This window comes from Rhinolophus hipposideros, assembly GCF_964194185.1.
Source record: "Rhinolophus hipposideros genome assembly, chromosome: 16".
NCBI classification, from domain to species: Eukaryota; Metazoa; Chordata; class Mammalia; order Chiroptera; family Rhinolophidae; genus Rhinolophus; species Rhinolophus hipposideros.
In genome coordinates, this window is record NC_138062.1 from 60,864,339 (window position 1) to 60,892,178 (window position 27,840).

General features: G+C 59.1%; 3 protein-coding genes and 1 long non-coding RNA gene across 8 annotated transcripts; 2 read left to right on the forward strand and 2 right to left on the reverse strand.

Moving 5' to 3' along the window:
* Positions 1 to 423: 423 nt before the first annotated feature.
* Positions 424 to 8,441, reverse strand: CNN2 (calponin 2). Its single transcript, XM_081075971.1, has 7 exons — positions 8,296 to 8,441; positions 4,637 to 4,758; positions 4,107 to 4,173; positions 3,869 to 4,006; positions 2,789 to 2,905; positions 2,515 to 2,661; positions 424 to 1,933 (listed from the first exon to the last, which is right to left on the reverse strand). The coding sequence occupies exons 1-7, from the start codon at positions 8,356 to 8,358 to the stop codon at positions 1,661 to 1,663; spliced, it is 927 nt and encodes a 308-aa protein (XP_080932097.1). The 5' UTR covers positions 8,359 to 8,441; the 3' UTR covers positions 424 to 1,660.
* Positions 8,442 to 13,544: 5,103 nt separating this feature from the next.
* Positions 13,545 to 20,512, forward strand: TMEM259 (transmembrane protein 259). 2 transcript variants are annotated; one of them, XM_081075947.1, is made up of 11 exons: positions 13,545 to 13,910; positions 16,613 to 16,888; positions 17,457 to 17,556; positions 17,815 to 17,925; positions 18,130 to 18,252; positions 18,323 to 18,423; positions 18,521 to 18,578; positions 18,669 to 18,752; positions 18,837 to 18,969; positions 19,042 to 19,141; positions 19,226 to 20,512. In XM_081075947.1, exons 1-11 carry the CDS (start codon positions 13,686 to 13,688, stop codon positions 19,778 to 19,780), a joined length of 1,866 nt encoding a protein of 621 aa, XP_080932073.1. In that variant the 5' UTR covers positions 13,545 to 13,685; the 3' UTR covers positions 19,781 to 20,512. The 2 variants fall into 2 exon arrangements, with proteins under 2 accessions (XP_080932073.1, XP_080932072.1); XM_081075946.1 differs by having other exon boundaries at positions 18,521 to 18,752.
* GRIN3B (glutamate ionotropic receptor NMDA type subunit 3B) lies at positions 20,440 to 27,795 on the reverse strand (the record flags this gene model as incomplete). Of its 4 annotated transcripts, none has more annotated exons than XM_081075944.1 (9): positions 20,440 to 21,033; positions 21,252 to 21,301; positions 21,379 to 21,543; positions 21,842 to 21,993; positions 22,116 to 22,231; positions 22,312 to 22,457; positions 23,732 to 24,764; positions 25,053 to 25,645; positions 27,325 to 27,795. In XM_081075944.1, 9 exons carry the CDS (start codon positions 27,748 to 27,750, stop codon positions 20,640 to 20,642), a joined length of 3,075 nt encoding a protein of 1,024 aa, XP_080932070.1. The 4 variants fall into 4 exon arrangements, with proteins under 4 accessions (XP_080932070.1, XP_080932068.1, XP_080932069.1 ...); XM_081075945.1 differs by having other exon boundaries at positions 20,490 to 21,066; positions 27,325 to 27,766; XM_081075942.1 differs by having other exon boundaries at positions 20,446 to 21,543; positions 27,325 to 27,766.
* LOC308508732 lies at positions 20,667 to 25,744 on the forward strand. Its single transcript, XR_013995074.1, has 3 exons — positions 20,667 to 21,186; positions 21,761 to 21,956; positions 23,597 to 25,744. It is a non-coding gene; the product is annotated as an uncharacterized lncRNA (long non-coding RNA).
* Positions 27,796 to 27,840: the final 45 nt, after the last annotated feature.

The following is a 27,840-nucleotide window of genomic DNA, read 5'->3' on the forward strand; positions in this document are numbered from 1 at the left end:
TCGGGCTCCGCCTCTGCGCACTACTATTGGTAGGTATATCCGCCACTCACAAACCGGGCCAGCCAGAGCTCCGCACGCCGAGTGAGCGGGTGGGGTCACAGCGGGGCTGCACCGAGCCGGTTTTCTTAAAGGGACCGCTCCACTCGCCTCTTGCTGCATCACCGAGGTGGCGGGGCGCCAGGATCCCTAGACGCCCTCAATGCAGTTCCGGTAGTAGGAAGTCCTTTCTCCCCACTCTCCCGACGGACCTAGCCAGACTCGCCCTATCACCCTGCATTTGTCCATCAGGAAAACGGGGCTTCAACTATTCTTCATTTCACAAATATTCCCTGGTGCCCAGTGATACAGTTGATGGCAGAAGGGGCACAGGGGCCCCAACAGTCTAAGATCATAGTCCTGGGTCTTAATAGTCGCCACGATTTTCAGGAAAATATCAGGATCGGTTGCCTGTTCCGCAAAATTGGGTATGTTTCACAAGATCATGTTGAAGATGAAACAATGGTGTGGATCCACAGCTCTGAAAGCACTGGGAAGGGTGAGCGGTGTGGGGAGGGCTCCTTGGAGGAAGGAGGGGTTTTTGCTGTTGGGGCTTTTCAGATGTGTAAGAGTTCGTCTGGGAAGGAACTCCTGGCCAGTGAAGGCACAAGCAAACAGCCTGAGGCTCAATGACGGAGTGCTGGGTGGAGCCCCAGCTGTCAGTGTGGGGGTGGCAGTGGTGTTGAGGCCCCAACCTTTCTAACCAGCCAGGAGCCCCAGCCTCTTTCCCTACCCCACGTCCAGGCCCTCAAATCATTTAGTTTGACCCAGACTCTCCTGTTCCCTGGGCCTCAGCTTCTCATTCTCCTAAGGCAGCTGTGAGGACCAAATGTTTGTGTCCGCCCCTGGGACCCCAGAAATCACCTCCCCCAGGCTGCCTCTGATACCAACTCTCCCAGCATATTTTCCTAAAAAGAGGTTTTTATTGCCTTTGGTCCAGTATTTCACATTATCTCTTGGTCTCAGCGCTCCTGGGTAGGGCTGGTCCCCTGGAGGGCCTGGGGGGGGGGGGAGCCCTGTGCAGTACTTGGCAGGGGAAAGGGGACTGTATGGAGGAGGGTATCCAACTTTGCCTCAACCACTCAGAACTCTGTTGTCCTGTCTGGGCCTCAGTTTCCCCACTGGGCCCCTGGGAGGGTCCTGGGTAAATCCAGTCCCTCACAATGCCTAAAATGTCTCAGGACTGTAGCCTGGTTATCTCCTAGGTGACCTACTTCCTCCCCAGCACAATCCCCTGCACAATCCCCACCCCATCCCCCTGAAAAAAAATTTTTTTCATTAAAACTACCTGAAACTTGTGGGTACAGAAACCACAAACTGATCTGATCGGCAGAGAAAAGGGAAGAGGGGCAGAAGCAACCGGAAGCCATTTGGGGCCAGTGCCCCTCCCTGCCCAGGTTTCTTCCCCACACACAGGTCAGCCGAAAGCCTGATGGGAAATTTGCTGCCTGGATGTACCGTGGCAGGGTTCCCCACCTTACATACATCTGGATCTGGCCTTCACCCCTTCCCCACAGACCCTCAGCTGGAAGCACTTGGACATGTAGAAAAACAAGATGAAAACACAGAAAAACCCGAAAACCCAGATGGGGCAATGATGTGGGGAGACACCTGCACAGGCGCCTCAGTAGCCAGCCTCCTCCTGGTAGTAGGGGGGATACTCTGGGGCCCCTGTGCTTGGGCAGTCACCAGCAGCCCCTGGAGCCCCATCAGCCACTGGGCCTTGTGGGCAGTACTTGGGGTCGTATATCTGCCGGCCCAGGCCAAAGACTTGGCCACTCTGGTTGGCGCCCTGCGTGTAGCCCATCTGCAGTGACATAGAGGAGTTGTCACACTTGTCGGTTCCCAGCTTGGTGTCATAGATGTGCCGCCGGGTCCCAGGAGCTGTCATGCCCACCTGCAGAGGGAGGAGAAAGCCTCAGGGTGAGAGGGAAGAAGTGAAAACAGAGGCCCTGAAAGGAGAACTTCCCCCAAATTCCCACACCGTCACCCACTATTTTTACACGCACAAAACAAACTCCTATGCATGCTTTCAAGCCCTACTCAAACACCCTCTTTTTCTGGCTCTATGCTGAGTTGATTACATTACCAGGTGACCCTCTCCCTTGGAGCCAGGGGTATTTGGGTCCAGCTCTCCCTGCCAGCCAGGAAGCACCCCAACTGGAGCTGAGGCCTCAGGAGAACCTGTATACTCTGAAACCACCATCAAACCCAGCAGGAAAAGTGAGAATTGCAGGATCTAAAAATTTCAGTGTTGGGTGGGCCTCGAGGTAATCCCTGGAGGGAAACTGAGGCACAGAGCTGGGTAGTAACTTCCCTGGGGACACAGCAAGCTGACACAGAGACAGAAGGCACTAGTACGGAGGCAAGAGGAAAGCCCAGAGCAGGGTTGTCAGGGGAGATCATGAGTTTTCCGGAGGCCCTAGAAACCTCTAGAGGAGACGGGTTATGAGTCTGGGGGGACTGGGTGAGGCCCACCTGGCTGGCACACTTGTTGGTGCCCATTTGCAGGCTGATGGTCGAGTGGTCCATGGGTGGCAGGATATGGTTCTTGGGGTCGTATAGATGCCTTCTCGTGCCATAAGCAGTCATGCCTGACTGGCTGGCACACTTGTTGGTGCCCATCTGCCGGGAGGCAAGCAGGAGAGTTCAAGCTACCTGGCAATCAAGAAGCCACTGGGAGGACAGGGCCTGGGTCACAGCAGAAGCCCACCAGCAGTGGGCCCCAGGGCTGGAGGGGCCTGGCACCCACCTGGAGTCCAATGACACACTGTCCTGCCTTCATGGTGGCATCATCGAAGTTCCGCTCTTGCTTCTCTGAGTATTTGACACCGATGTCCACACCACTGTGCAGCCCCTTTGTCTTGGCCTGGAATGGGGGGTGGTCAGGACCCTTGAGCCAGGCCCAGTGTGAGACCTAGAGCAGGACTAGGGATGGGCTGCAAACTGCTCCCCGGCTCCATGCTTACCACCCAATGCCTCAAGTCTCGGACTCAGAGGTCCTGATGGCCCCAGCGTTCCCGTTGCTCAGGTCAAGAATTTCGGGGGCATCCGTGTGGACCCCCTTTCTCATTTTCCATCACTTTCTACCCAAACTCCCAGCTCCCCCATCCAGGTCACGGTCACCATCACTTGCTGGGATCCCTGCCCCAGCTCCTCCCTGCTCTCATAGTCCCCACTCCCCACATGGCAGCCATGGAGGCTCCTGAAAATATCATTCAGGACACCATGCCTGACGTGAGAATTTCCTTCCCATTCCACATCAGGGCCATGCTGTTCCCACCTCCTGAAACACTGTTCCAGCCCACCCTGGTCTTAGTTTAAGGACCCCATGCGTTGGTCTAATTCATTCTCTTCCTCCAGATATGTCTCACAATCTATAATTTATTTATAACTTATAAAAAAATGAAGAGGGGACCCTCATGTAAACTGAGTGATAATGAGGTGTGGGTGGAGGTTTGGCAACTGTAAACATTTCCCATTCTGGTGGGGATGTGGGTAGTCGGGGAGGCTATGCACAAGCGGGGGTGGGGGGCGGGGGGCATATGGGAAATCTCTGCACCGCCCTCTCAATTTTGTTGTGACCCTAAAAGTGCTCTAAAATATACACTTTTTTAATTAAAAAAAAAAAAAGACTCATTTATTTCTACTTCCTCCATCAGACCATGAGCCCATAAAAGGGTGACTATCCTGTTCACCATTGAATTCAAGGTGCCTGGTGTCTCATGGGTGCTCAGAAATATTTGCAAAGGAAGGAATGAGAGCACCTATAAATCTGCGTCAACCTCGCTGTGGGGCTTTGGGCAGTTCACTGTCCCTCTGTGGGCCTCACCTTCCCTGCCAGGGCGAGGAGAGACACCTGCACCTGTGTCATGTTCCCACTCTCAAACAGGTCGTTGGCCTCGAACAGGTCCACGGGGTTCATGCCGTAGCTGACCATGGCCTTGATGAAGTTGGAGAGGTTTTCTAGCTGGGAGGAGGCAGGAGAGGGGCTGTGAGGGGACTTCAGGCTACCCACTGGTCAGACGGGTCACCCCACCCCATCCTTGTTCCACCCGCCAGCTCCTCACCTGATGCCAGTTCTGCATGGAGCGGTTGACCTTGGCGACCGAGCCGGGCTGCAGCTTATTCATGAGCCTGGGGGATGGGGATGAGCAGGGTGGGGGGGAACCAGGAAACTCCATTAACATAGGGGAACCTCGCTGCCTCTCCCTGGACCTGTTTCCTCTCTTACAATGTCCTATTCACCCACAAAGCAAAGATGGCAAAGAGTGACGACAGGTGTTGCAAGTACAATCCAGAACCCCTGATTTTTGGGAGTGAATCTGGGAATGCCCATTCACATTTTTAATGTGCAAACCACGGAATGTTTGAACAGGATGAAGCAAAGAAAGGCTTCCAGAAACTCTAGGCTCCCTCATAAAAGGAAGGGCATAAGACAAGAATGCTCCCCATTAAAGGTCATTGACAAAGCAATAACACAAGAAAAAGAGCCTGAGACTCATTTGGGGAAAAGCAAGCAAGCTTCAAACAGCACGTGGAATGTGATCACAGCACATAGGACAATCGCGGTGACGAGCACATGCAGACACACACTCACGTGCACAGGATAATTCCATCCTTCAGACCCTTCTGGAAGTCGGGGCCGATAGACATGCCCGTGAGTCCCTCGATCCAGCTGCGGAGTTCCACCTCCTTCTGAGGGTCATATTTGGACAGGAGCTGGTGGAGCAGAGGGTTGGGGTGAGAACACCCAGCGGATGTTCCCTCAGGCTCTTGATGGGGTGGCGCCAGTGGCTCCAAGGGGAGAAGAATCAGAAGGGCCTGGAGGACCCCACGCCACAGAGGCGACCCTCCCTTTCCCATCAGCGAGGATACTCACAGCACAGATAAACCATATGACACACAGACACACTCATATCTCTCGCTGACAAACACTGGCTCTAATCCACTTCCAATGGTGCCAAACCACACACAGCAGCCAGCAGGGTTCTGGCAGGACCTGCCCCACCCCTTCTCTTCTTGCTCTCCCTGCATCAGGGACAGACCCTTCTGTTTCCACTTCCAGTCTGTGGATATGCCTCTTCTGGACATTACATGTAAATGGAATCACACACTGTGTATCCATTTACCCATTTGATGGACGTTGGGGATGTTTCCACCACTTGGCCATTGTAAATCGTGCTGCTGTGAATGTTCACGTAAAAGTTTTGTTAAAACATCTATTTCAATTCTTTTGGGTGCATACCTAAGAGTGGAATTGCTGGATCATGTGGTAATTCTGCTTAACTTACTGAGGAACCACCAAATCTTTCTGTGCCTTGAACTGGCCACACCATTTACTGGCTCAGAGCCTTTGCACATGCTGTCACTTTTGACTCAGACTCTTACACAGCTGGGTCCCTGCCTTCCATTCAGTCACAGCCTGGAGGTCACCTCCTTGGAGAGGATCCCTGACCACCCTGGCTATGAAGGCCCTCGTCGTCGTGTCCCTCTTTCCCTGACCCTGCCTTACTTTCCTTCTAGATTTTATCTCCACCTCCTGTCATATAACACAGCTCCTCGCTTATGGTCCAACCCTCCTCAAGCTTTGCCATCCAGCCCAGTGCTGTTTCTGGATAAAAGTGCTCATGGTCCCCCATTAGCACATACCCACTGCCCACACCCCATTCCCCATGACATCTCAGAGCACCAAAGCCAAGAAAAGTTAGACTGGCTAGAGCCCAGGGAAGCCTCCCAAAATCAAGGAGACCCAGGACAGTGTGGACAGACTCAGTTAGCCCCAGAGCAGCTCCTTGGAGGGATGGTAAGAAGCTGAGTCTGGCCCCCTTGGACCAGACTGGCCAGCTGGGTGGGTTTTCTGCTCCTGAGCCTTTGCTCACAGACCTTCACCTGGGAAGGGCCTTTCTCTTCCTCTCCTCACACCACCCCAGGGTACCCAGACCCCAGAGCTGCCCTTTGCAGATCCAATTCCAACTCTCAGATCTGCCCCCAAACCCCTCATGACTGTGGACAGTTCTTTCCTCATGCCTCAGTTTCCCCATCTATGTTTGGAACTATTAACATAAGAGTCTCCTGAACCCGGCCCCTGTCTCCTGGTGGCTGCATATAAAGCCCTGTGATATGGAGTCAGGGCTTAGCTGCTTGGAGTGCAGGGGAGACAAAGGCAGGAGGCTAGCCGGCTAACCTGATCTGCTGGGCTCAGCCCCTAGGGCCAATCTGCTGGTTCCCACGGCCCAGGGAGCAGCCCTGCCCATACGAAGCTTTGTCCAGCCTGAGAAATGGAGGCGGGGGCGGGGGGGGGGGAACACGTCACTCCCAATGACTGAGTTTGAGAGACACGGGCTGTTCTGGATGCCTGGAATGCCTGCTCAGCAGGGCCCTATCCTTGACAGCTTGTGGGGGCCGGAGAAGCCATCCTCCTGGCAGAGGTGCCAGAGGCGCCTGGCCGTCCCTGTGAACGCAGCCCCTTCCTCCCCCGCTGCCCAGCAGCCTGCAGTACATTCCTCCTCACCACAAACTGCCAGGAATGTAGCCGCCGCCTCCCTCAAAATCCGCTAAATCGGGACCAGCTGTTCCCAGTGGTCTAAACCCCCAGCCTGGCTGGGAATCGAGTGGTGATGGCTGCTCAGAGACACACTGGATCATCAGCCTGCCTCATGCCATCCCGGGTAAACTGAGGCACAGTAGAGGTCTCCCCCATCTTAAGCTGGTAAAGGGGACAGGGCTGGGCTCAAAGCCACAAGAAGCTGGTTTCCAACCCAGGTGTGGCCCCTGAGTGACCCTGTCAAACTGGTGGGTGCCCCACCCACTCTCCAGAACTGGAAACTGAGGCCTGGTTCCCAGGAGCCTTCGACCTCACTCCACCCAGCACAGGTATTAACCTGCCCCCATCACACTACATCGCCAGAAGCTGCCCCGCCCTCACCCACTTCCTCCTGCCCTGGGAAGACACGGGGTCCAGGAGGACCAGTGGCCATCAGGCAATGGATGCAGCAAGTCTGGGTTCCGGTCCTGATTCTGCCCCTCACAAGCTGTGTGGTCCTGGGCAGCTCAAGAGATGCCTCTGAGCACAGTGTGCAAACCGTGGCCCCTCAACTGCCTTAGTGCTGGATGGGGCAGCATGCCATGGGCCTGCACAGGCAGCCCGGCAACATTCACCTGTGAGTTTATTGCTGGAGGGGGTAATCGTGCATTTAAGGGGGGGTCTGGAGCCTGCTGAGTGGCCGTACTCGGTTCCTTGGCTTCCAAAAGGGTAGGGTGGAGTTGTTGCAGAATTCTCCCTCCTGTCCTTGCTCCCTAGGATGCTGACTACAGGTGCCTGTTGGGGGTCGGAAGGTTTGTGCCCTTGGTGTGCCCAGGCAGGCTTCCTTCCAGGGGTCACATTCCCAGACACCTGGTGGGATGACGTGGGGGGGTGCACAGGGATGGCAAACACCCCCTCCAGCTGGAAGGGCTCTTGCTTGTTAGGCCTGGGACCTACCCCTGGGTCTGGGACCACCCCTTGCTCCCTCTTCCCTAGATGGGCCCTACTGTGTGACCCTCCAAAAGTGTCTGCCCCTCTCTGAGCAAGAACCATAAACGTTTTCTTATCTACTGCTGGCCCCCTCCCATGTTTCCAGGTCACAAAACCTACACATTTTACAGTCACATTCAGGGGACCCCATGTGTCCTGTGGACCCCTTTGCTGTGCCTTTAGCTTTGTCAGATGGAAACAAAGAGAATGTACAAGGGAACAGCCCAGCGGGCCCTCTTGCTCTAACTTCCCCTTAGTGCCACCCCTCCCAGGTGTAAGAGGTTATTAAATTCCTGTGGGGGAGGCCTACACCCTTCTGAAAAACACAGGGCCCTGCGCCTTTCCCCACCAGCAGCAGCAAAAGCAGAAGTGTGGCTGAAGGAGATAAAGACGGGACTGCTGGGCTCCCCTCTCAGACCCTAAGGTTATTCTCAGGCCTTGAAGCGCTGGAGGAACCCGGGGCTGTGGGGTTTAGGTGGGGGAGGGCTGGGGAAGAGGTCAGAGCCAACCACTCCTAGATGCTGGGGGCAGTGCCAAATCGCGGACCTCACTGCTCCCTAGAGTTGAGGGAGCCTCGGGAGACGCCCCCAGAACCCCAGATGTTGGGGAGGAGGGCCACTATCGTCTCAGGTCTCAGAGCCACTGTGAACCCAGATGTCGGGGAGCCTGGCGGGGCGCCCACCCCTACAGAAGTCCGAGGGTGCGAGGCCTCCGCAGGCGGGGTCGGAGCGCCCCTCACTCACCCGGTTCTTAACCTCGGCCGAAAGCCCGTACGAGGGCCCCTTGTTGAACTGCGTGGAGCTCATGCCAGCGGCGGCGGGGAGACGCGACGGACCGAAGGCACGAGGGGTGCGCCGACGGGGGTGGCGCGGGCTCGGGGCCCGCCCCCGCCGCTGATTGGCCCCTGGCGCACATATCCTTATAAGGCCAGGACGCGCCGGATTCCTGCGGCCGCGGACTTCCTGAGCCCCCTCAGCTGCCCAGACCCCCGCCCTGGGTGAGGCACTCCATCCTCTGGGGCCCGGAGGGAAACTGATGCAGAGAGGGGCGAGAGGGGTCTGGACTGACAAGACATGGCACAGCTGCCCTCGCCAGTAGGCGGCTGTCTCACCCTTTCTGGGTCTCAGTTTACCCTTCTGCCGTATGATGAAAGAGGGTTAATTGTTCAGTGGGACCCCAATTCCTTTGAGGCACAAATGAGGACCCCTCTCTGCCACTTAGAGGTGCCTCCCACTCTAGACCCCCATCTTGGGAACTTCCATAGCTGGTTGGTGGACAAGGGAACTAGGGGTCCCCTCTGAAGAGGGGGTCATTGGAGCTGGGAGCTTTGATGGATGAGTAGTAAAATTTTATCAGTCCAAAAGGGATTAGTAATAGTATTCTTGCCAGAACAAAAGGTGCAAAGACCTAGAGGGACTGACAGTGGCTGAAAGCGTGTATTGATCAATCAGATAGATTGGGGAAGGGGGTCTGAAAAGAGGCCTCAAATTCTGGGCTGAGGAATGATGGGGGGGTGGAACAGCAGAGTTGAGGTCAGAAGATACCCTGGGGGTAGGGCTGAGGTGGTATCTCCTGACCTCAACTCTCTGCTGTTCCACCCCCCCATCACCATTTCACAGGTGAAGAAACTGAGACCCAGAAGGGAAGAGACTTGCCCAACACCATCCAGCTAGGACTTGAACCCTGAAGAAAGGAGCCATCAGATAGATGGAATGGGACTATGACAGACAGAAAAAAAAATAAACAGATATCCAAGGAGTAGAGTGCCAGAGGCAAATGCTCTCCAGGGAAGGGGCAAGGATGAGTCATCTCTGAGCCCTCACAGAGTCCATTTTGTCAAATGTGTCAAACTCCTACTCATGCTTCAAAACCCCATCTCCCATGCCCCCCCTTATATGCAGCTTTCCTTGATCCCTCTAGTGGAGCCCCACTCCTCTTCCAGGTTCCTATACTTTAGGCCCTCTTTCTATCCTGTACCTGCTCCCATGAGGCAGGGGATTCTGTGCCTGGCTCTGTCTTCCTATGGATGGGCGGGGCCAGAACTAAGATCTCCTGAGAGCCAGCATTACCTGACGAAGGACTGGCTCCAAGGTCCTGTCACAGAGCTTTTGATAAATGAATAGGTGTGTGAATGAATAAATGAATGAATGAGTTACTGCACAAGTGAATTCATTTATCCTGTTATTTATTAATTGGTTGATTTATCTGTACAAGCAGACATCACTTATTGAACACCAGCTGTGTGCCTGGCTTGGTACCACCCGCCCACTGGCAACCCCGGGCAAGCCCCTCAACGCCACCCAGCCTCAGTCTCCCACCTGTGAAATGGGCCTGCCTCCCAGTCACTGATATTCACTGAGTGCCTACAAAGATGCCTGGGACATTGTAAGCACCACATATGTGCTGGGCAACTTGAATCCTGGCACTTAGACCAGTGCTGATCCACGGGACAGATGGCACAAGTGCCCTACTCAACACTGACTGCCTCTGTGGCCTCTGGCTCACGACTACTGAGCACTTCAAGTGTGGTTGATTTTAATTAATCCTGACTTAAAATGAAAAACCAACACTGGGTCCAGTTTTTGGAAAATGTCAAAGTATATTTCAAATAACTCGGGAAGGGACGTGTGCTTTTTCCTTTTCAGTGTTTACAAAATCTAGATCCAGGTGAGTGTTTCAAGGACATGTGAGAGTCTGCATTGAGATGGGCTGTGAGTGGGAAATAGGCCTGCTTTCGAAGACGTCGTACAGAAAAAGGTGTCAAATACCTCGTTCTTCATTTTTCATGTCAGTTACATGTTGAAATGATCATATTTTTGAGATATCAAGGTATGTGAAATCTATTACCAAAACTGTTCTTTTAGTTCCTATAATGTGGCTACTAGAAAGTTAAAAATTATGTGTGTGATTTGTCTTATACGTCTACCTGATTTGTCTTATATGTCTACCGGCAAGGGCTGTTCTAGGTCTGTGGGCCAAATCCAGATGCTCCTTTTTTCTTTTTTTTTCTTTTTGTTTTTTGTTGTGGCCCGTGAGCTAAAAATGATTTTTACATTCTGAAGTGGTTGAAAAGAATACTATTCCACAAAGCGTGAAAATCATAAAATATTCAAATTTCAGTGTTCAAAGTTTTTTGGCGTGCAGCTCATTGGCTTACTGACCGTTAACGTGATGGTGTTAACCATTATGCGGGACTCTGGCTTTTTATAGAAAACCTTTGCGGGCCCCTGGTGTAGGGTCTCAGCCTACCAGAACCCCAGAAAACCAGACTTGGACGTCCCAGAATGGAAATCCCGGAGTTCTGGAAGCTAGACTATCATCCAGGCTGACCTCAGAGGCACTGCGGAGTCGCGACCAGACCACTGTAATAATAAATCTAGATAAGACGCGTTATAACCTTTTTGCTGGTGGAGGGTCTTGACTTCCATTTGTAAAAAACACAACACTTGTGAAGCATAAGAAAGCAAATGCAATAAAATGAGGTGTGCCTGTTATTCGAGAACATGGGCCTGAGGACCTCAGAATGATAGAATTTATGATTCTATGTAATTCTCCAACTTCAGCGTCCCCACTTTGGAGTCTGGGTTCAAATCCCAACCCCTCACCTGGCTGTGTGACCTCGTGAAATTACGTCAACTTCTCTGTGCCTCATCGCCAAAGCTCCTCCTGCCTGTGAAATGGATTTATGAGGTCTGACAATTAAGTTCGCGAACTTGTTGCAATGATGTTGCTAACCTTTTTTTGGTATCAGAGGGATTATTCATTATGAATTTGTACCAACTGGACAAACAGTTAACCAAGTTTACTATTTGGAAGTGCTGAAAAGGCTGTGTGAAAAAGTTAGACGACCTGAATTTTTTGCCAACAATTCATGGCTCTTGCATCACGACAATGTACCAGCTCACAGGGCACTGTGGTTTAGATTTAGAACTGCCTCCCACCATTTGCCCTTCTCCAGAGGAGGCCAGGCAGTGGTCCCACCGCTGGCGTCGCAGTTTAGCAAAGTGGCACTTGGGCCCCGTGTTCCTGCAACGCGGGAGTGAGCACTACATGTGCTGCTGGATACAACAGCCATTGGCCACATGGGCTGTGTCAGCGCACGTTACCTTAATAAAATAAATTGTTTAAAATCCTGCTTCTTGGCCAAACTGGCCACGTGTTCTTGCTGGGGAGCCTGGGTGAGTGATGCGTTAATCGCTGAACATATCAGAGACCCAGGCGCCCCACACAGTGGGGCTGGGTGTGCTCCCCAAGTCAAGGGGACGACTTCTGCCTTGCCTTTACATTTGGAAAGCCAATTTTTCAGTTTCTTTGCAACTAACAAGTAATCTGGGGATGATCTATAATAATTTTAAGAGCGTACATTTATTGAGCGCCTACTATATGTCAGGCCTGAGCACGGGCTATCTATGAAACATGAAGAGAATGACTTTGGCCTTCGTGGTAGCAGGAACCGGTCTATCCACTTACGGTGTTGGGCTCCCAGGATTATGAAACCCGCTAGGTAGGTTGGGAAGGTTCTCTCAGCCTTCGCGTCAGAGCTGAAGTCACCTCCCTTCCTAACCACCCGATCCAATTCAGAACAGTCCCCTCCCCCACCCGTCTTTCTCAGAGGTGCAGTCTGTGCCCCTCAAGGTGCAACGCTCACCGTTAGGAACTAGACCCGACACCCCCTTGTCTGTTTGCCTGTTTCCATGCTGGTCCCCAAGTTCTGTGACGGCAGGGACCCAGCCTGTGTGGCCACCATTGTGTCCCTAACACCCCCTTGCATGGGTGCTGGGCACTGTAAGCTTGTTTCCCTGAACCCATCTGCAGCAGGCCTGGGTGTCCATTGTCCTTCCCCAGGGTGTTCGCTCAGGGTCCTCGCCCCATGCCTCCTGTCTCCTCTTCCTCCTGCCCTTCCGTGCTTCCACGTGGCCAACCCCAGCCTTGAGTTGAAGAGTGTAATGGAAGCACCTGGCATGTAGTAGGTGCGGCAGACACACGTCCCAGCCTGGGGCAGCCAAGAGGAGGGCATGACTCTGGATCTGAGAACTACCTCAGGTCCCGAGCACTTTTCAGGGCCACTTGTTTGCTTCGCAAAGTCCTGTCCCGTGCCGCCCTTCCATGGGCCAAGATCTGGAGGGTGGCATGTGGCAGATGCGTCCTATGCGGCAGGGACAGGAGTCTGGGAGCCGGAGACGAGAAGTGATCCGTCTGATCAACCTGGCTCACAGAAGGAGAAAGCCATGTCAGACCTTAGAAATGAAATAGTTATTTTACCAGCAAAACTGGGTTTACTTGGGGATGGCACTCGAGTTACAATTCGACACAAGCCGGCAGAATAAACGGGAGAGTGTTACTTGACAGAGGAAAAGTAGGAAAAGTAGAACAAAGATTTCATTAGAAGAAATCAGGGTTGTGGTGATGGCTTCCAATGGCTTAGGCGAGGAGAGTGGGACGGGGGCCAAACGCCGCTCAGCAAACCACGCTCTCCTAACTGCGCGGTCACCGGCCGGCGCTGTCGCAGGCTCGGGGCGTGGCACCTCCCTCGCTGGAGGACTGTCCAATTGCCAACCTCCGCAATGGGGGTAGGCGTGGGGCACGTCCCTCCGGTGGAGCAACAGGGGCCCCCTGGCGTCTCAGGATACTGCGTGGGGGCCCGCAGCGGCTTACAAAGTGAGCACACTTACCCGAAATCTTTCACGATTTAAAGGCTATAAATAATATTATTTCAGAGTTAGAGCGACTTTTCCATTCGGTGTGGCTTTCTAGAGTGCCACGACAAAAACCATCTCCTCCCGTCGCGCTTACTTAAGTGTCTGATCACGTAAAACCCTCGGATGTTGACTGCCCGAAGCGCGCCCTCGCAGCCGCGGAGGATTGTGGGGGGCAATATGCAAAAGAGCTGGACCACCACACACGGTCCCGCCCCCAGGCGCGGCCGGCCGCCGGCATCCCAGCGTTCCCCACCGCCGCAAGGGGACCGCTCTTGCCGGCGCAGCGACTCGCTGGCGTCAGCAGGCTGCGGAGGCGGAAGATGGCGGCGGCGGCCTGGCGGCCGTGAGGATCGCGGCGGCGGCGAGGGCGGCTGATGGCGGCCGGGAAGCGCCCTTGGGGACCCGCGGGCCGTTAGAGCGCGACGCTGGGCGGCATGTCGGAGCACGCAGCGCCCGGGGTCCCGGGGCCTGGGCCCAACGGCGGTGGCGGCGGCCCGGCCCCCGCACGCGGGCCCCGCACCCCCAACCTTAACCCCAACCCACTCATCAACGTGCGCGACCGGCTCTTCCACGCTCTCTTCTTCAAGATGGCTGTGACCTACTCGCGGCTCTTCCCGCCCGCTTTCCGCCGTCTCTTCGAGTTCTTCGTGTTGCTCAAGGTGACCGCGGCTCCGACCCCTGACCCTTGACCCCAGCGGCCGTACCCTCCTCCGAGGCCTGCGACCTCTGACCCCGATACTGCCCAGGACAGCGAAACCCTCCCGCCCAGAGGTGTAGATCCCGCCCCTTCCCTTGGGGATCCGTAAGCGTGCCGCCCGGGCCCCGGAGCCCGGTCTGAGACGTCACCCGGGGAAGGCCCAGGCCCACCGCCTGGGCCCCTTATCCTGACCCGGGAACTCGCTCCCAGCTGTCTCCAGGTTGCACCCTACCTCTGGCGACCCACCTCGGTGAGGCCTGGCTCTTACCTGTTAGGGACCTCCTCCGGTCCTGCGCCCCCTGACCGTGCTGCCTGGGACCCTCACCCTGGGAGAACCTCCCGACCCCCGCACTTCCCTGGCCTGGCCAAGATTGCCAGTCCTGGGACGCCCTCAGAACACCCCCGGGGGCCAGCCACGTGCACTGGACGTACCACCTGCTTCCCACCCCTGCCTTGTGCTCCCCCTGTCTTCAGCACTCGCCACTTACTCCCCCACCAGTACCCCACTGCACCTCTTCCTTCTCTGAACTTCACGGGGACATGTGACCTAGCTAAGGCCAGCTTGGCAGGGTTAGTGGCAAAGTCACAGCAAGTGCTGCGACTCAGGAACCTCCTTCCCACCCTCCCTGCGGTGGCACCGAGCTTTCAGCCATGAGTGTGGCTTAGGAAGGACCTGCTTGGCCTGGGTCCCTCCAAGAAGGGGCGTCACTCCGGTGTGGGTCCAGACAAGGAGCTGGCCAGAGGAGTGCCAGGGTTCTGAGTTCCTGAGCAGAAGGGGCGCCCCAGTTTCTGACGGAAACTTCTGAGGAAAGGGAGAACCAGCCGTTCAGTTTCCCGTCAGAGTGCCGCTGGGGAGGGACGGGGGTGCTGACACTGCCAGGCGAGCTTCAGGTCTCTGTCTGCAGAAAGGGGCTGATGCCGCAGTAGACGCACTTGGGTTGTCGAGCAGCCCCAGGGCCTGGAGAGCTGGGCAGAGGGCTGAGGAGAGCGGCTGCGGGGTCAGCCGCGTGACTGCTTCCTGTCACCTCTGGGTCTCTGGTCCCCCTGGACTTCACAACTCCCACCACCAGCTTGGTGGTCCCTACACACCATGTTGGGGAGAAGGGCTGGGGTGCAGACTGGCCTGAGGGAGGCTCGTCTGGCCACACTGCTTCCCCCCGTAGCCTCCTCCCTGGCAGAAGCCCCAGCTGTATTCTTGTTTCTGCATCTGTCTGCTGAGACCTGAATGCCTGGGGGCGACAATGTCTGTCTGCTGCGATCTCAGTGATGCTGTAATTTCTGTCTCCCTGAGGCACTGGCTGCAAGTGAAGGAAACAGTTCACATTTGCCCCAAAGGGATCTTGGAGCTCATGAAATTGGGGAGCCTAGAGTGGGCTCTTACAGCTTCAGGCATGGTTGGATCCAGGCATGCGACAGTGCTCTCTGAGGCGGGGCTTCTCCCCATCTCTCTCAGATCCCAGCCTCTGTGGTTGGGCCAACTTTGAGTGGGTGACTTTGCCCAGGCCACAGAACATACTCCAAAGGGGGACCAGGTGGTCCACCGCTGGTGTTGGTACCACCCTTTGGGGCTCACGGCAGGGCATGGAAGGGTGGGCTGTCTGGTGGCACCGCTAGTGGCTGTGTGGCCATGGGTGGCTCACCATCGCCCTGAGCACCAGTGTCCCCATCATAGGGCAGGGAGGGGCTTTGTGCTCTGGTCTGTGATCCAGGCTTTTCCAAGCTGTGGTTCTGGACCACAATTCAGCTAGTCCTGGAGAGGGGGGTTTGGTGTGGGAGCACGTGGGGGTAGTCGGAGGCTGTGCTGGCCCAGCTGAGGGCTCCCCCCAGTCTGGCTGAGCAGCCACTGGGGATGCTGGCTCCCTGACCCCCATCTTTCCTGGGGAGGCAGGTGCCACATTGGGCCAGCTGGGCCCTTTCCCCAAGGGTGGGGCAGTGGATAGGATACACAGGTGTGATGCCCTGGCCTCCGCCAGTTGTCTGGGAGGGTGACACGCAGCCATTTGGGGCCCTATGAGAGGTAAGACCATCAGATAGTGAGATGGGCTGCGCCCTGGGGGGCTGAGGAGCATCCCTGGCCCCATGCCCTGGATGCCAGGAGCACCCACCGTGTGACAACCACAGATATCCCCAGTCCAGGGACAGAACCACCTGGGGGGGGCACCCCCTGCTATCCCAAATTTACCAATGAGGAGACCAGGCAGAGTGAGCTGGCCCAGCCCACTAGGGTTGGCTGTGTCCCTGTAGTTCAAGCTGGCCCTGCCAAGGGGAAGGCTTCAGGGGGTACCTGGCGGGCAAGGGAAGCTGTTTTTAGCTGGTGAGGTCAGGGGCACTCTGAGGACAAGGCAGAGCATAAGGTAGCTGGGCAGCAGCGGGTGGCCCAGGGATGGCAGCACCTGGGCTGGGCCTCCCAGGGCAGGAGCAGTTGGTTGATGGCGCCATGTTCTCTGCCTGGTCCCCTGTCAGGTAGCCTCTCCTAGTGGGGGGTGGGGAGGTCTCATCCTGGCTCATGCAGGGCAGGGCAGTCAGGGCCATAGACCAGTGACACCCTCAGGTCCCAGGTTGCTGGGGGGGTCAGTGTGGGCTCAGGGCTTAGGGACATTAGTGCCCTGGGGTCCTCTTTTTCCCCCCTGAAGCTCAGGCCTTGCTGACCGCCCCCATCCCCAGGCCCTGTTCGTGCTCTTCGTGCTGGCCTATATCCACATCGTCTTCTCTCGCTCGCCCATCAACTGCCTGGAGCACGTGCGTGACCAGTGGCCGCGTGAGGGCGTCCTGCGCGTGGAGGTGCAGCCGAACTCCAGCCGCGCACCCGTCTTCCTGCAGTTCTGTGCCGGCGGCCGCAGCAGCTTTCCCAGCCTGGCCGCAGCGCCCGGCCTGGAGCTAGAAGGGGAGGATGAGGAGGAGGAGCTGACCGTGGAGATGTTTGGCAACCGCTCCATCCAGGTGAGCCGGCCATGAGCAGGAAGATGTTACTGCTGGGGAAGTGAGGGACCTCAGCAACCCTGTGGCTCCTGTTGGGGTGGGACAGGGTGCTGTGCCAGGCAGACTGTCGCCTGAAAGTGAGTGGCCTCGTTCTGGAGGTCCCGGTGGTCCCGGGAGGCTCTGGGCTGAGAGCTCTGGCGGTCCTAGGTGGGGTGGTGGTGTGGGACCCACAGCCTGTTAGGAGGGACATGCTTGTGCGGTCAGAGGCAGGGGTCCTGTGGCTGAGGGGCCAATGTAGACGGGCTGCAGGTCCATTGATCCTTTTGTTCCTGGACCCAAGGCCCCGCCCCCAGCTTCAGGCCATAGACCCTCACCTGGAGACCACCGGGAGCTTGGTGTTGGGTGGGGGCTTTGGCGGGGTGCGGGTAAGAGGTCTTCCAGCCCTAGAGGGGGAGGATGTTCGGCAGAGGCTGGGAGGTTACAGTGGCTGGGGACAGAGGGCGTCTCCTAGGCAGCGGGAGAGGGGCCTCCAGGCCAGATCCCCTGGTGCTGTGCACGCACAGATGCCTTGCTTCCTACTGCCCCACAGTTTGAGCTGGACATCGAGCCCAAGGTGTTCAAGCCACCTGATGCCCCCGAGGCCCTGAATGACAGCCAGGAGTTCCCCTTCCCTGAGACACCCTCTAAAGGTACGTGCTGCTGAGGTGTGAGATGAAATGTGGGGAGTCATGCCCCTGGCCAGAGGGGCCGAGTAGTGCTGGCCAGGGAGAATGACCACTCCAAGCTTCTATTTCCACATCTGTCAGCAGCATGTGAGGCCAAGGGAGATGCTCCCAGGTCATGGCCCCCTCCCCACCCCACCCCCGCCCCGCCAGGACCCTCCTCTGCGAATGTGGTAGAGGGTTTGGCCAGGGCTCCACTGGCTGACCCGGGGTGCCCACCCACAGTGTGGCCGCAGGACGAGTACATCGTGGAGTACTCACTGGAGTACGGCTTCCTGCGCCTGTCACAGGCCACCCGGCAGCGGCTCAGCATCCCAGTCATGGTGGTCACCCTGGGTGAGTCCCCTTGATAGAAGGCCTGGGCAGGGGTAACTCAGAAGCACATGAGAGCAGCTCTGGGGGCCATCCCTGCTCCATCAGCAGGAAGCTGTCCCCAGGCGCCGTCTCTCGGGGCCTTATGATCACAGCACTGCTGGGGTGGGGTGGGCAGGCTGGTGGGGGCCTTATAGGCTCGCCCCATCACATGTGTTCTACTTGCAGACCCCACACGGGACCAGTGCTTCGGAGACCGCTTCAGTCGCCTGTTGCTGGCTGAGTTCCTGGGCTATGATGACATCCTCATGTCCAGCGTGAAGGGCCTGGCTGAAAATGAGGAGAACAAGGGTGTGACTGGGACCGGGATGGGTGGGAGGTCCGGTGGGCGGACAGCTGTGCTCACGGCCCCCCTGCACAGGCTTCCTGCGGAATGTGGTGTCCGGTGAGCATTACCGCTTCGTGAGCATGTGGATGGCCCGCACGTCCTACCTGGCTGCCTTTGTCATCATGGTCATTTTTGTGAGTGCCACGAGGCTGGGCCGGGCCGGGCCGGGCAGAGGGCATGGGGCATCAGGTGGGCAGCCCCCGCCCCGGCCTCACGCTGCCTCGCTTGCAGACCCTGAGTGTGTCCATGCTGCTCCGCTACTCCCACCACCAGATCTTTGTCTTCATTGGTGAGTCTCCCCAGCAGCCTGCGGGTGGGGCCGGCCCTGCCCCCAGGGGCGCCTCACGCGGTCTGCCCGCCCGCCGTCCTCTGCCCGCAGTGGACCTGCTGCAGATGCTGGAGATGAACATGGCCATCGCCTTCCCCGCGGCACCCCTGCTGACCGTCATCCTGGCCCTCGTGGGTGAGGACCCCTGACTCCCCTCCTGCCTCCCCACCCCCCCCACTCCCACTGCCCTGCCGGGCCCCAACCGCCAGCCTCCCACAGGGATGGAGGCCATCATGTCAGAGTTCTTCAACGACACCACCACCGCCTTCTACATCATCCTCATCGTGTGGCTGGCTGACCAGTATGATGCCATCTGCTGCCACACCAACACCAGCAAGAGACACTGGCTGCGGTGAGTGCCACAGGGGTCCAGGCGGGGCAGGGTCTGGTGTGGGCGGGCAGTGCCTCACTGTGTCCCTCACAGGTTCTTCTACCTGTACCACTTCGCCTTCTATGCCTACCACTACCGCTTCAATGGTCAGTACAGCAGCCTGGCTCTGGTCACCTCCTGGCTCTTCATCCAGGTGAGGGGCCCCGCCTGCCCCACGGTGTGGCCTGCTGGGGCCTGGCACTGGGCAGGGCCTGACCTGTGCCCGTCTCGCCCCCAGCATTCCATGATCTACTTCTTCCACCACTACGAGCTGCCGGCCATCCTGCAGCAGATCCGAATCCAGGAGATGCTGCTGCAAACACCCCCGCTGGGCCCAGGCACCCCCACGGCGCTTCCTGACGACCTCAACAACAACGGGGGCACCCTGGCTACCGCCCCTGACCCTGCTGGCCAGCCCCCTGCCCTGGGCCCTGGCTCGGCAGGGGTTGGTGGGGTCCCTGCGCCCGTGGCCGAGGCACCCAGCTCTCTCGTGGCTGCGGCAGCCTCTGTGGCCGCAGCAGCTAGTGGGGACCTGGGCTGGATGGCGGAGACAGCTGCCATCATCACAGACGCCTCCTTCTTGTCTGGCCTGAGCGCCTCCCTCCTGGAGCGGCGGGCAGCTGGCCCCCTGAGCTCAGGTGGGGGGCTCCCTCAGGATCCCCAGGTGCCCCTGGACAGTGCCCTCCCAAACGATTCCTCAGCACCTGACATGGCCCCTCTGCCTGCCAGGGTGAGTGGGCCCAGCCCTGAGTCCATGGCCCCAGCAGATTCGCCCTCGGAGGCCGGCTCCTGAGTCCTGGGCAGCTGAGCGCCTCAGTCCCTGGCTCTCCAGGCCGGCTGGGCGTGACCTGGCCGGGGCCCTCAGGGGATCAGGGAGGCAGTCATCGGTGTCTCTGGGACTGCCCAGCTTGCGTTGTGGTGTTGGGGTCCATCTGGTTTGCTCAGGGGTGGGCTCCTCTTCCCTGGGCTTGTGCCTGCCTGTAGCCTATCCCTGCCACGTTTGTAGTGGGCCCCTCAGCCAGCACATTGAGGCAGGCCGAACTGGGACAGGAGGTGGGGGCGGGGACTCCATGGAAGGTTCTGGAAGGGGCTGGTGAAAGGTCTGGAAGGAGGTGTACCTGGGGGCAGAGCCTGGCAGTTCTCTGAGCCAGGTCAACACTGGCGGGGGGGTCGGCTGCTGGGCCGGTGCTCGTCGTGCACAGTGCCTTTTCCACGGCCCCTCCCCCCCGTGTATGTATGTGTGTGTGTGTGTGTGCGTGCGTGCGTGTGTGCGTGCGTGTGTGTGTGTGTGTGTGTGTGTCGCGCGCGCCAGGGCTGGGGTCCAGGGAGGGCAGGGCTGGTGCCTCCAGCAGAGGAGAGATGCCAACGGTGAAGGCATAGCGGGGCAGCGCTAGGGGCCAGCCGTGCTGGGGCGGGAGAGCGGCCAAACCAAGTGACTCCGTGAGGACTGCGGAGCGCTCATTCCGTTCTGTTTAATTGCAGTGTACGAAATTGTGTTTGTATATAGAATAAACTGTTGACAGCGCCCGGCCTGCGTTTGCGCGTGCGCCCAAGGCTGGGGCTCTCTGCGCAGACTCCGGGTGCGGGGGTCCGTCCGTGGGCGGGGCGGGTTGCGGCGTCGCCACCTCCTACCCGCTCGGCAGGTGGAGGCGTCACGGGGCGGCCCCAGGTGCTTCCGCGTAGGCCTGGAGCAGGCGAAGCGGCCGGTCGCGGGCGCCGCCCCAGAGTTGGGTCCGGAGCTTCTCGCGTCGCAGCAGCGCCTGGCGCAGCCGCGTCCGTGCGCCCGCGATGTGCTCTTCCAGCTCCTTCAGCTCGCCGGGGCGAGGGGCGCCCGTGGGCAGCGCGGCGGGCGGCCAGCCATCGGAACAGAGCCAAACGGGGCCTTGGGCCGGCCCGGCCCCCTCCACATCCGTGTCCGCAGCGGCCAGGGCTGGCTCCAGCAGGAAGCGCACGCGACGCTGCTTCACTACGGCCCGGCGCACCCGTGTCCATCCCCCCGTGCCCTCGGGGGTGGCTGGCGTGTCCTGCTGCTGCTCCTCCGGATCCCTGGGGACGGAGGATGGATAAGGCTGGACCAGTGTTCCCCAAGGCATAGGGGCAGCCGCGCCGTACCCACGGCCCCGCTCTGCCCCTTGGGACGGAGGTTCCTGAGGAGGTCCCAGGAGGTGGGAGGCGTGGACAGAGCAGTCCGGCCCGAGGGTAGGTAGGGACTGAGTAGTGAAGGGGCCGGCCCGGGGGGTGGGAGCGACTCCGGGGCCTTTTACCTCCGTTCAGGCCCGTCCGGTGGCTCCGAGTTGAGGGCGCGGTGTATTCTCTGCGAGCCAGACAGAGGGTGGGTCGGGTCGTGTTGGGAGGCTGCCCGTGCCTGCCCACCCTGTGCCGGCACCTCACCTGGCTCGTGTGCAGCCAGTACTGCAGCCTGTTGCCCCTTCGGATGCGTGGCAGCGCCAGGCGGTAGAAGACATGCTCGCCCAGCAAGCTGAGCAGTGCGCTGCCCAGGCCCAGGCAGAGCAGCACAAAGAGACCCGAGAAATGGTAGATGCCCATCTGGAGGGTCTGGGGTGGGCAGAACACAGACACAAGCCCTTCACGATCATGACAGACCCTCGGGGAGCCCTGGCCTGGGGAGGAAAGGGTAGGCCAGAGACAGGGGGACCTGGGGTTGTGCAGCTGGATTGGAAGGTTAGGGCTTCATGTTACGGAGCAAGGTTTCATGGAGCTGGAGGATGAATAGGAGTGTGCAAAAGCAAATACATGTCTTGGCAATTAGCAGGGGTTGGCCACCTCAGTCAAGGCCCACGCAGGCTCAGAGCCCCACAGCTACTCCCACCCTGTGTCCCGGGCCCTGCCCCACCTCTGTGACGGCGAACACCCGCTTCCCACAAGGCACCATCTTGTACCACTTGTCATGCAGTAGATCGATGAAACCAGACGACTTGTAGCGGCTGATGAACTCGGACAGGTTGGAGGTGAGTGGTGAATTCTGCGGGAGTCCAATGCCGTAGCCTGAAGGAGTCCGGGGGTCTGGTTGGGACCAGCCAGATGCAGTCCCTGGGGAACCGTACCCACCTTGTGCCTTTAGTGGCTCTCCGCTGCCCCAGGATCATTGGGTCCAGGAGGCCCCTCACCTTCGATGGCGAAGGGTTTGCCCACCGTCAGCAATTTGCAGTCGGCGTCAATGGAGACCTCGTAGTCCAGGAGCGACTTATCCATGATGAAGGCGTTGAGTTTGGGAGGGTCGCTCCTGCAGGGTTGGGGGGGGGTAAGCATCCGCCTAGGGTTGGGGGGCCCGCCCCGGCGCCCCGCCCCCCGCCCCGTCCTCACGTGAGCATGGCGACGCCGTGGGGCGTGGTGGGCGCATTGTGGCGCCGCATGTGCGCGTGCATCTCTGGGAAGCTCTTTTTGATGTAGGCCTCCGCACTGCTCTCCCACACGGTGCCGAAGCGGAAGCCCTGGGACGGGTGGTGCAGCTGCGGGCCAGCGACTGGTCAGCGCCAGCTCGCCCCTGTGCCCCCACCCAACTCTGCCTCCCCCAACCCTGGCTCAGGTCGCCACTCCACAAGGCTGATGTGGGTCCGGGTCATTCTCTGTGGGGGGCCATCCTGGGCCCCCCACCCTTGCAATATCAGGAGCACTCCCAGCGTGACAACCACAAATGTCACCAGACATGGCCCATGTCCCCTGGGGACACACTTGTTCTAAGAACCCAAACGTCCATCTCCATTCACTCCTGGCCTTGAAGTGCAGACCTCTGCCTCCCACCACCTCCACAGCTCCCCTTGGGGTCACACAGGAGCCCCAAGCTCCCCACATCCAAAACTCCCTCCCCATCTGCCTCCTAGGTCTTCCCACCCCAGTCAGAACAAATCGTTCTTTCTCCTCTCCCCCTCATCTCCAGATCTCGCCCTGTAAATCCTGTAGGCTCCGCTCACCTTCAGAACACCCAGAACCAGGCACTGCCAATCGCTCACAGCCCCCCCCCCCCCAAGGTCCCATCACACATTCCACCAGCCTTCCTGGCCCAGCGAGTTCCCTCCCTCTGGTCTCCAGGCAGCCGAGGATCTGGGCAAACTCCTACTCAATGAGTGTGGGACTGCTCCCACGGGGCTAGAGCACCACCAAAAGCCACAGGAGCTGGACTGAGCATCTAGAGCAGTGGCATTTAGAACTTGCCGCTGATAAAAACACTCTACCTGTGCTGTTCTCTGTGGCTGCTGAGCATTTGCATTTAACTTGATTTTAAAATTAGCCACACCTGGTGAGTGGCTCACACATCCCACAGCAGCGTCTAGGTTTTATTATGGGTTTACAGAGGGCAGGTGGTGGGACAGGCAAGGTCCCGTCCCAGGGACTTTCTTTAGATGGACTGTGCCCTTGCCTCTCTGATGTGTACATAAAAGTCCCTCAAATGTCACACCCTCCTAGAGGAATTCCTGAGCCCCATTTCAGGAAATCTCCCTCCGAGCACTCTTGTGTTCCCATTCTGCCTTATTTTTGTCCCTGTGTGTTATCACTGTCTCACATACCAACTGTTTTGCTTATCTATCTTGAGTCTTGCCACGTCCAATTTCCCCCAGGGATGAGGACCTTCACGTTTTGTCCCAACTAGGTTCCCAGTGCCTGGCACACCCTAGGTGCTCAATAAATGTTTGAGGGAGTGGATGGACGCATGCGGCTGGATGTTGGACCCAACAGTGGGTGTGAGCGACCTCCCAGCTCTGGCCCCGCCCCTGCGGCTGCCCACCTTGGGATCGTGGATCCCCGACAGCTCCTCGAAAGTCTTGTCCCCCACCATGACGGCAGCCAAGTTGGCTGTGTAGCTGGACAGCACGAGCAGGCAGAAGATGGCCCACAGGTTCATGAGCAGACGCCCCGTGGGGCACTTGGGTGTCTTGCTGGACACGGTGCGTCCAAACAGGATGGCGTAGCAGAGGTTGAGGGCTGAGGAGTAGGAGAAGATGGTGCCGCGGTTCCGGCCGCGGGGAGTGAGGCCGTAGGGGCTGCGCCACTCGTAGAGCGTGAGGAAGAGCGCGGTGAGGTGCAGGGCTGCGAAGACACCCAGCCACATGGACCAGTGCAGCGGCCACATGAAGGCGCCAATAGGTGACGCTGTGTCACGTGCGCGCACCATGATACCCAGGCTGGTGGAGAAGAAGGGGCTGCTGAAGTCCACCACCTGCGAGCGCGCCGAATTGATGCTGAAGCTGGTGACTGCCATGTGTGCCCTGCCAGCCAGCAGGTCGCCCACAAGCCCGGTCCAGCGGCCATCCCGCAGGGCGCCGTACTTGCCATCGCCCACGATGTACAGCTCAAAGTCGAAGGGCGTGTCCTCCGCCAGGCGCTCCAGGAGGTCTATGCAGTAGCCATAGCAACACTTGCGCAGGGCGCGGGGCACCGAGCCATTGGCCAGCGCAGCGAAAAGCGCATCCAGGGTGGCCGAGTCGTTGGTGCCAGGGGCCAGGCACAGCTGCCCCGCCGGGCACTGCCCGTCCTCATCTGGCTCTCGGGCAAACACGAACGGGTGTTCCACCAGCGTCACTACGCGCAGCTTGGGCCGGGCCTGGACGCCCAGTACGGGCGGTGGCCGCGCAGCTGCGCCCCTGGGCTCCAGCTCCAGCCTCCCGTCCCGCCAGCTGCCCAGCGTGGCCCAGGCCGGGGTGCCCAGCGGATCCTGAAGCAGACTCCACACCCGGAAGTGCCGGGACATGTGCACCTGGGAGGAGCTGGTCACCCACACTGGCCCCGTGCGGCCCTTGAAGGATGTGTTGCCCAGGAACCTGGCAGGAGAGGGGGGCAGGCAGGTGTCAGGCAGCGGGAGCCCCCCCAGCAAAGCTCAGACCCCGCTACTCCACAGTCTCGGCACACATCCCAACCACAGTGGACGCTGTTGCGTCCTTCCCACACCAGATCCCCTTCCCAGGCTCTGCTCCCAAGACAGGAACAAACCTGCCATTTTGTGAGGGCCACAGTGCCAGGAACACAACAAATGCCCAATAATGTTGCCAGGGGCAGAGGCGGCTCCATGTGGGGGCTGCACACCTTTCCCAAGCAGGGTCCTCTCTCACCGTGCCAAGAAGTGGCGGGAAGACCTGGGCCCAGCTGGCTGCAGGTGGCTGCAGTTGACTGTGGTGGGGAGGAGGGTGTGCTCCGGCTGTACACGGGCTGCACTGCCCAGCGCCTGTGTCACCAGCTCTACCGCGTCGTGGATGGCAGCCTCCAGTGGGGGTCGAGCCACCTCGCCCAGTGCCAGCAACCCAGGTGGCAGGCCCTCGGTGGGCAGTGCCTCAGCAGGCAGTGGCGTGCCCAGCAGCCAACGGGGCCCAGGGGGCACGGCCTTCAGCACCTGCTGGGCTGGGGCCACATGACAGCCAAGGAGTACAGCTGCAGGTACCGGGCCTGAGCCCCCCACTGGCGCCCCCAGCGGAGACAGACGGGCCTGCAACCCTACATTGCCCATGTCGGGCCTGCTCAGGTCCAGCACGAGCTTTGGGGCCCGGCCAGCCCGGCTTGTCCAGAGGGCCACCAGACCATCAGGGTCCCGCACACGGCAGAGGGCCAGGCCAACGTCCTCCCAGGCATGTGCCCGCAGCACAGACACCAGCACGTCAAGCAGCATCTCTAGGGGGCTGGCCCAGTCCAGTTGTAGGTGGAACGGGTTCTGGGAAGGGGGTGGTCACAGTCAGGGCTGGCAACCTCCATGTCCCACCACCCCTTTCCCACCCACATTGGTAGTTGTTCAATAAACAGATGTTACCTTGATAACTGGATCTTGTGCCTGCCTCCTTCCAGCCCACTCCTGCTCTAAGCCCTTTTGTGGCTCTCCATAGCCATCAGCACAAACCCCAGCCTCCCTGGCCTGACATTCAGGGCCTTCTCTTGTTTCTCTGGCCACCCTGGTAGCACTTTGAGGTTTTAGGCACATGCCATTCCCCCATCTGGAATACCTTCTTTCTTCTATGCCAGCCAACTCCTACACATTCTTCAAAACCCAGCCCCATTGCCCCCCCTCTGTTTAGACAACCCCATCCCCCATGCAGAACCCTGGCTCCCCCTTTGGACTCTCCCAGCCTTGAGTCCCTCACTCACTGCAGTCCTGAACCCACCCAGCCCTCGCACCTAGGGAGCCCCTGGAGGGCCCAGGACTGGGGTTCCCTGTTTACAAACTGACTGATGCCCTCATGCTCAGAGCTAAGCCAGAGTGCTTCCTCTTAGGACCCTTCCCTTTCTACGTATCACTCCAGGCAAGCCAGGGGCTGAGGTGCTCAGTAGCCCCCAGAAAGTTTTCCTGGATTTGCTTGGCCTGTGAAGGACAAGAGAGCTTTGCCCGACATCGGAGGTGGTGGGGTGTTGCCAGCATAGGGACAGGGCGCCCAGTGCTGGGGGACAGTTCCTGGGCGGTCAAGCGAGTCCCCAGAAAAGCCCCAGTTCCAACTGCAGGGACGCAGTTCCTGGAGGCGAAAGCAGAGGGTGCCACAGGCCCAGATTTGGGTCTTGCATATCTCCCACCTTGAGGAAGCAGGGGGACCCCAGCGGGTCTCAGCACAGGGACAGCAGGGTCAATAGGACCCTGGCCTCTTCCAGGGTCAGGGACTCCCTTCCTTGAGAAGGCAGGCCTGAAGGGGGTGGGTTTGGAGGGAAGGAGGCTGCTACCAGCCCCCATGTTCCCGTGTTGGGCCCCTCCCTGCTGGCCCTGGGAGGAGGGGTGTCTTTCCTTGGGTCACAACAGGGTCCCCAGGGCCCTGCCAATCATTCTTCTTTCACATTTTCTATTTTCGTCCCAAATCCGGGCCTAAAGTGGCGGTGGAATCTAGAAGAGAAAATCAACTCCAAGGAGTCGTAGAGGATGGAGGGCTTTGGAATGACTAGGTGACTGGTGACTCAAGAAGGGCAACCCCGGGAGCGCGAACAAGGAACCCCGCTTCCTCTTCGTAGCCCCGCGGTCCTGCCTGGTGGGAACCAGGAGGCTCCCTCAGATCTGGAAGGGCCGCGCACAACGAGGGGGATGGGTCCTGGGGGCGAAGGGGACAGGGACATCAGTGGCGGGACTCCACCACCAAGGCCTAGGGAAGGGGTATGCACAGGAGTTCCATGCCTCAAGGGGGTATCCTGTGGGTTCGGCCATCCGGGGTTCCAGAACCGCGTGGGTCCAGGGCTCCAGGTCCCCGCGCTCCTGGGCCTCCGTCATCCAGACTCCCGGGCATCCCCGGGACTCCTGCATCCGCCGTCCAGAAGCTCCCCAGGGATTCCGGCCTGGGACCCCCCACTGCCCGCGTCCAAGGCCACTCCCTCATCCGCACCCGGGTTCCCATGCGTCCTGACACCCAGCTTCGCGCCTACCGGGGTGCCGAGCGGCGCGCGCGCCTCCCGCCGGAGCACGCTGAGCACGGGGGTCTCAGTGACGGCTGCCAGGAAGTGCAGCTGCAGCAGCTCGGGCCGCGCCTCGGGGAAGGCGAGCACCGCCACCACGCCCGGCTCCGCCAGCGTCTGGCACAGGCCGCGGGCCAGCGAGGCGGGATCGCGGGCGGGGGGTGCAAGGGCCACCAGCTCCAGACTCAGGTTGTACGGCATCCGCGGCGCCAGGGCGGCCCGGGCCAGCGCGGCGCGGGCGCGGGCGCGGGCGGTGGTCGTGCGGGGCAGAAGAACGCCCAGGCGCACTGAGCCCCCCAAGCGCGCCAGGACGTCGCACGGCTGCGGGTGGCCCCCGGCGGGCCCGGGACCCAGCGTCAGCGCCAGGGCGAGCCACAGCGTTCGCACAAACAACATCCCAAAGTTGCCGGCGGGAGCTGCGGGACGGAACTGCCGGCACCACGCTCTGGGGGCGGGATCCCCGCCGACCCAGGCCACTCCCTTCCC

Bases quoted from the DNA above. Each gene is read 5' to 3' on its own strand.
- CNN2 (XM_081075971.1), bottom strand. From the start codon at position 8,358: ATGAGCTCCACGCAGTTCAACAAGGGGCCCTCGTACGGGCTTTCGGCC. The intron at 4,007-4,106 runs GTGAGGAGCTGG...GCCTCCTCCCAG, and splicing joins CCATGCAGAACTGGCATCAG to CTAGAAAACCTCTCCAACTT. The intron at 2,662-2,788 runs GTGGGTGCCAGG...GCCTCCCGGCAG, and splicing joins AGTGTGTCATTGGACTCCAG to ATGGGCACCAACAAGTGTGC.
- TMEM259 (XM_081075946.1), top strand. From the start codon at position 13,686: ATGTCGGAGCACGCAGCGCCCGGGGTCCCGGGGCCTGGGCCCAACGGC. The intron at 17,926-18,129 runs GTGAGTCCCCTT...TTCTACTTGCAG, and splicing joins AGTCATGGTGGTCACCCTGG to ACCCCACACGGGACCAGTGC. The intron at 18,970-19,041 runs GTGAGTGCCACA...TGTCCCTCACAG, and splicing joins AGCAAGAGACACTGGCTGCG to GTTCTTCTACCTGTACCACT.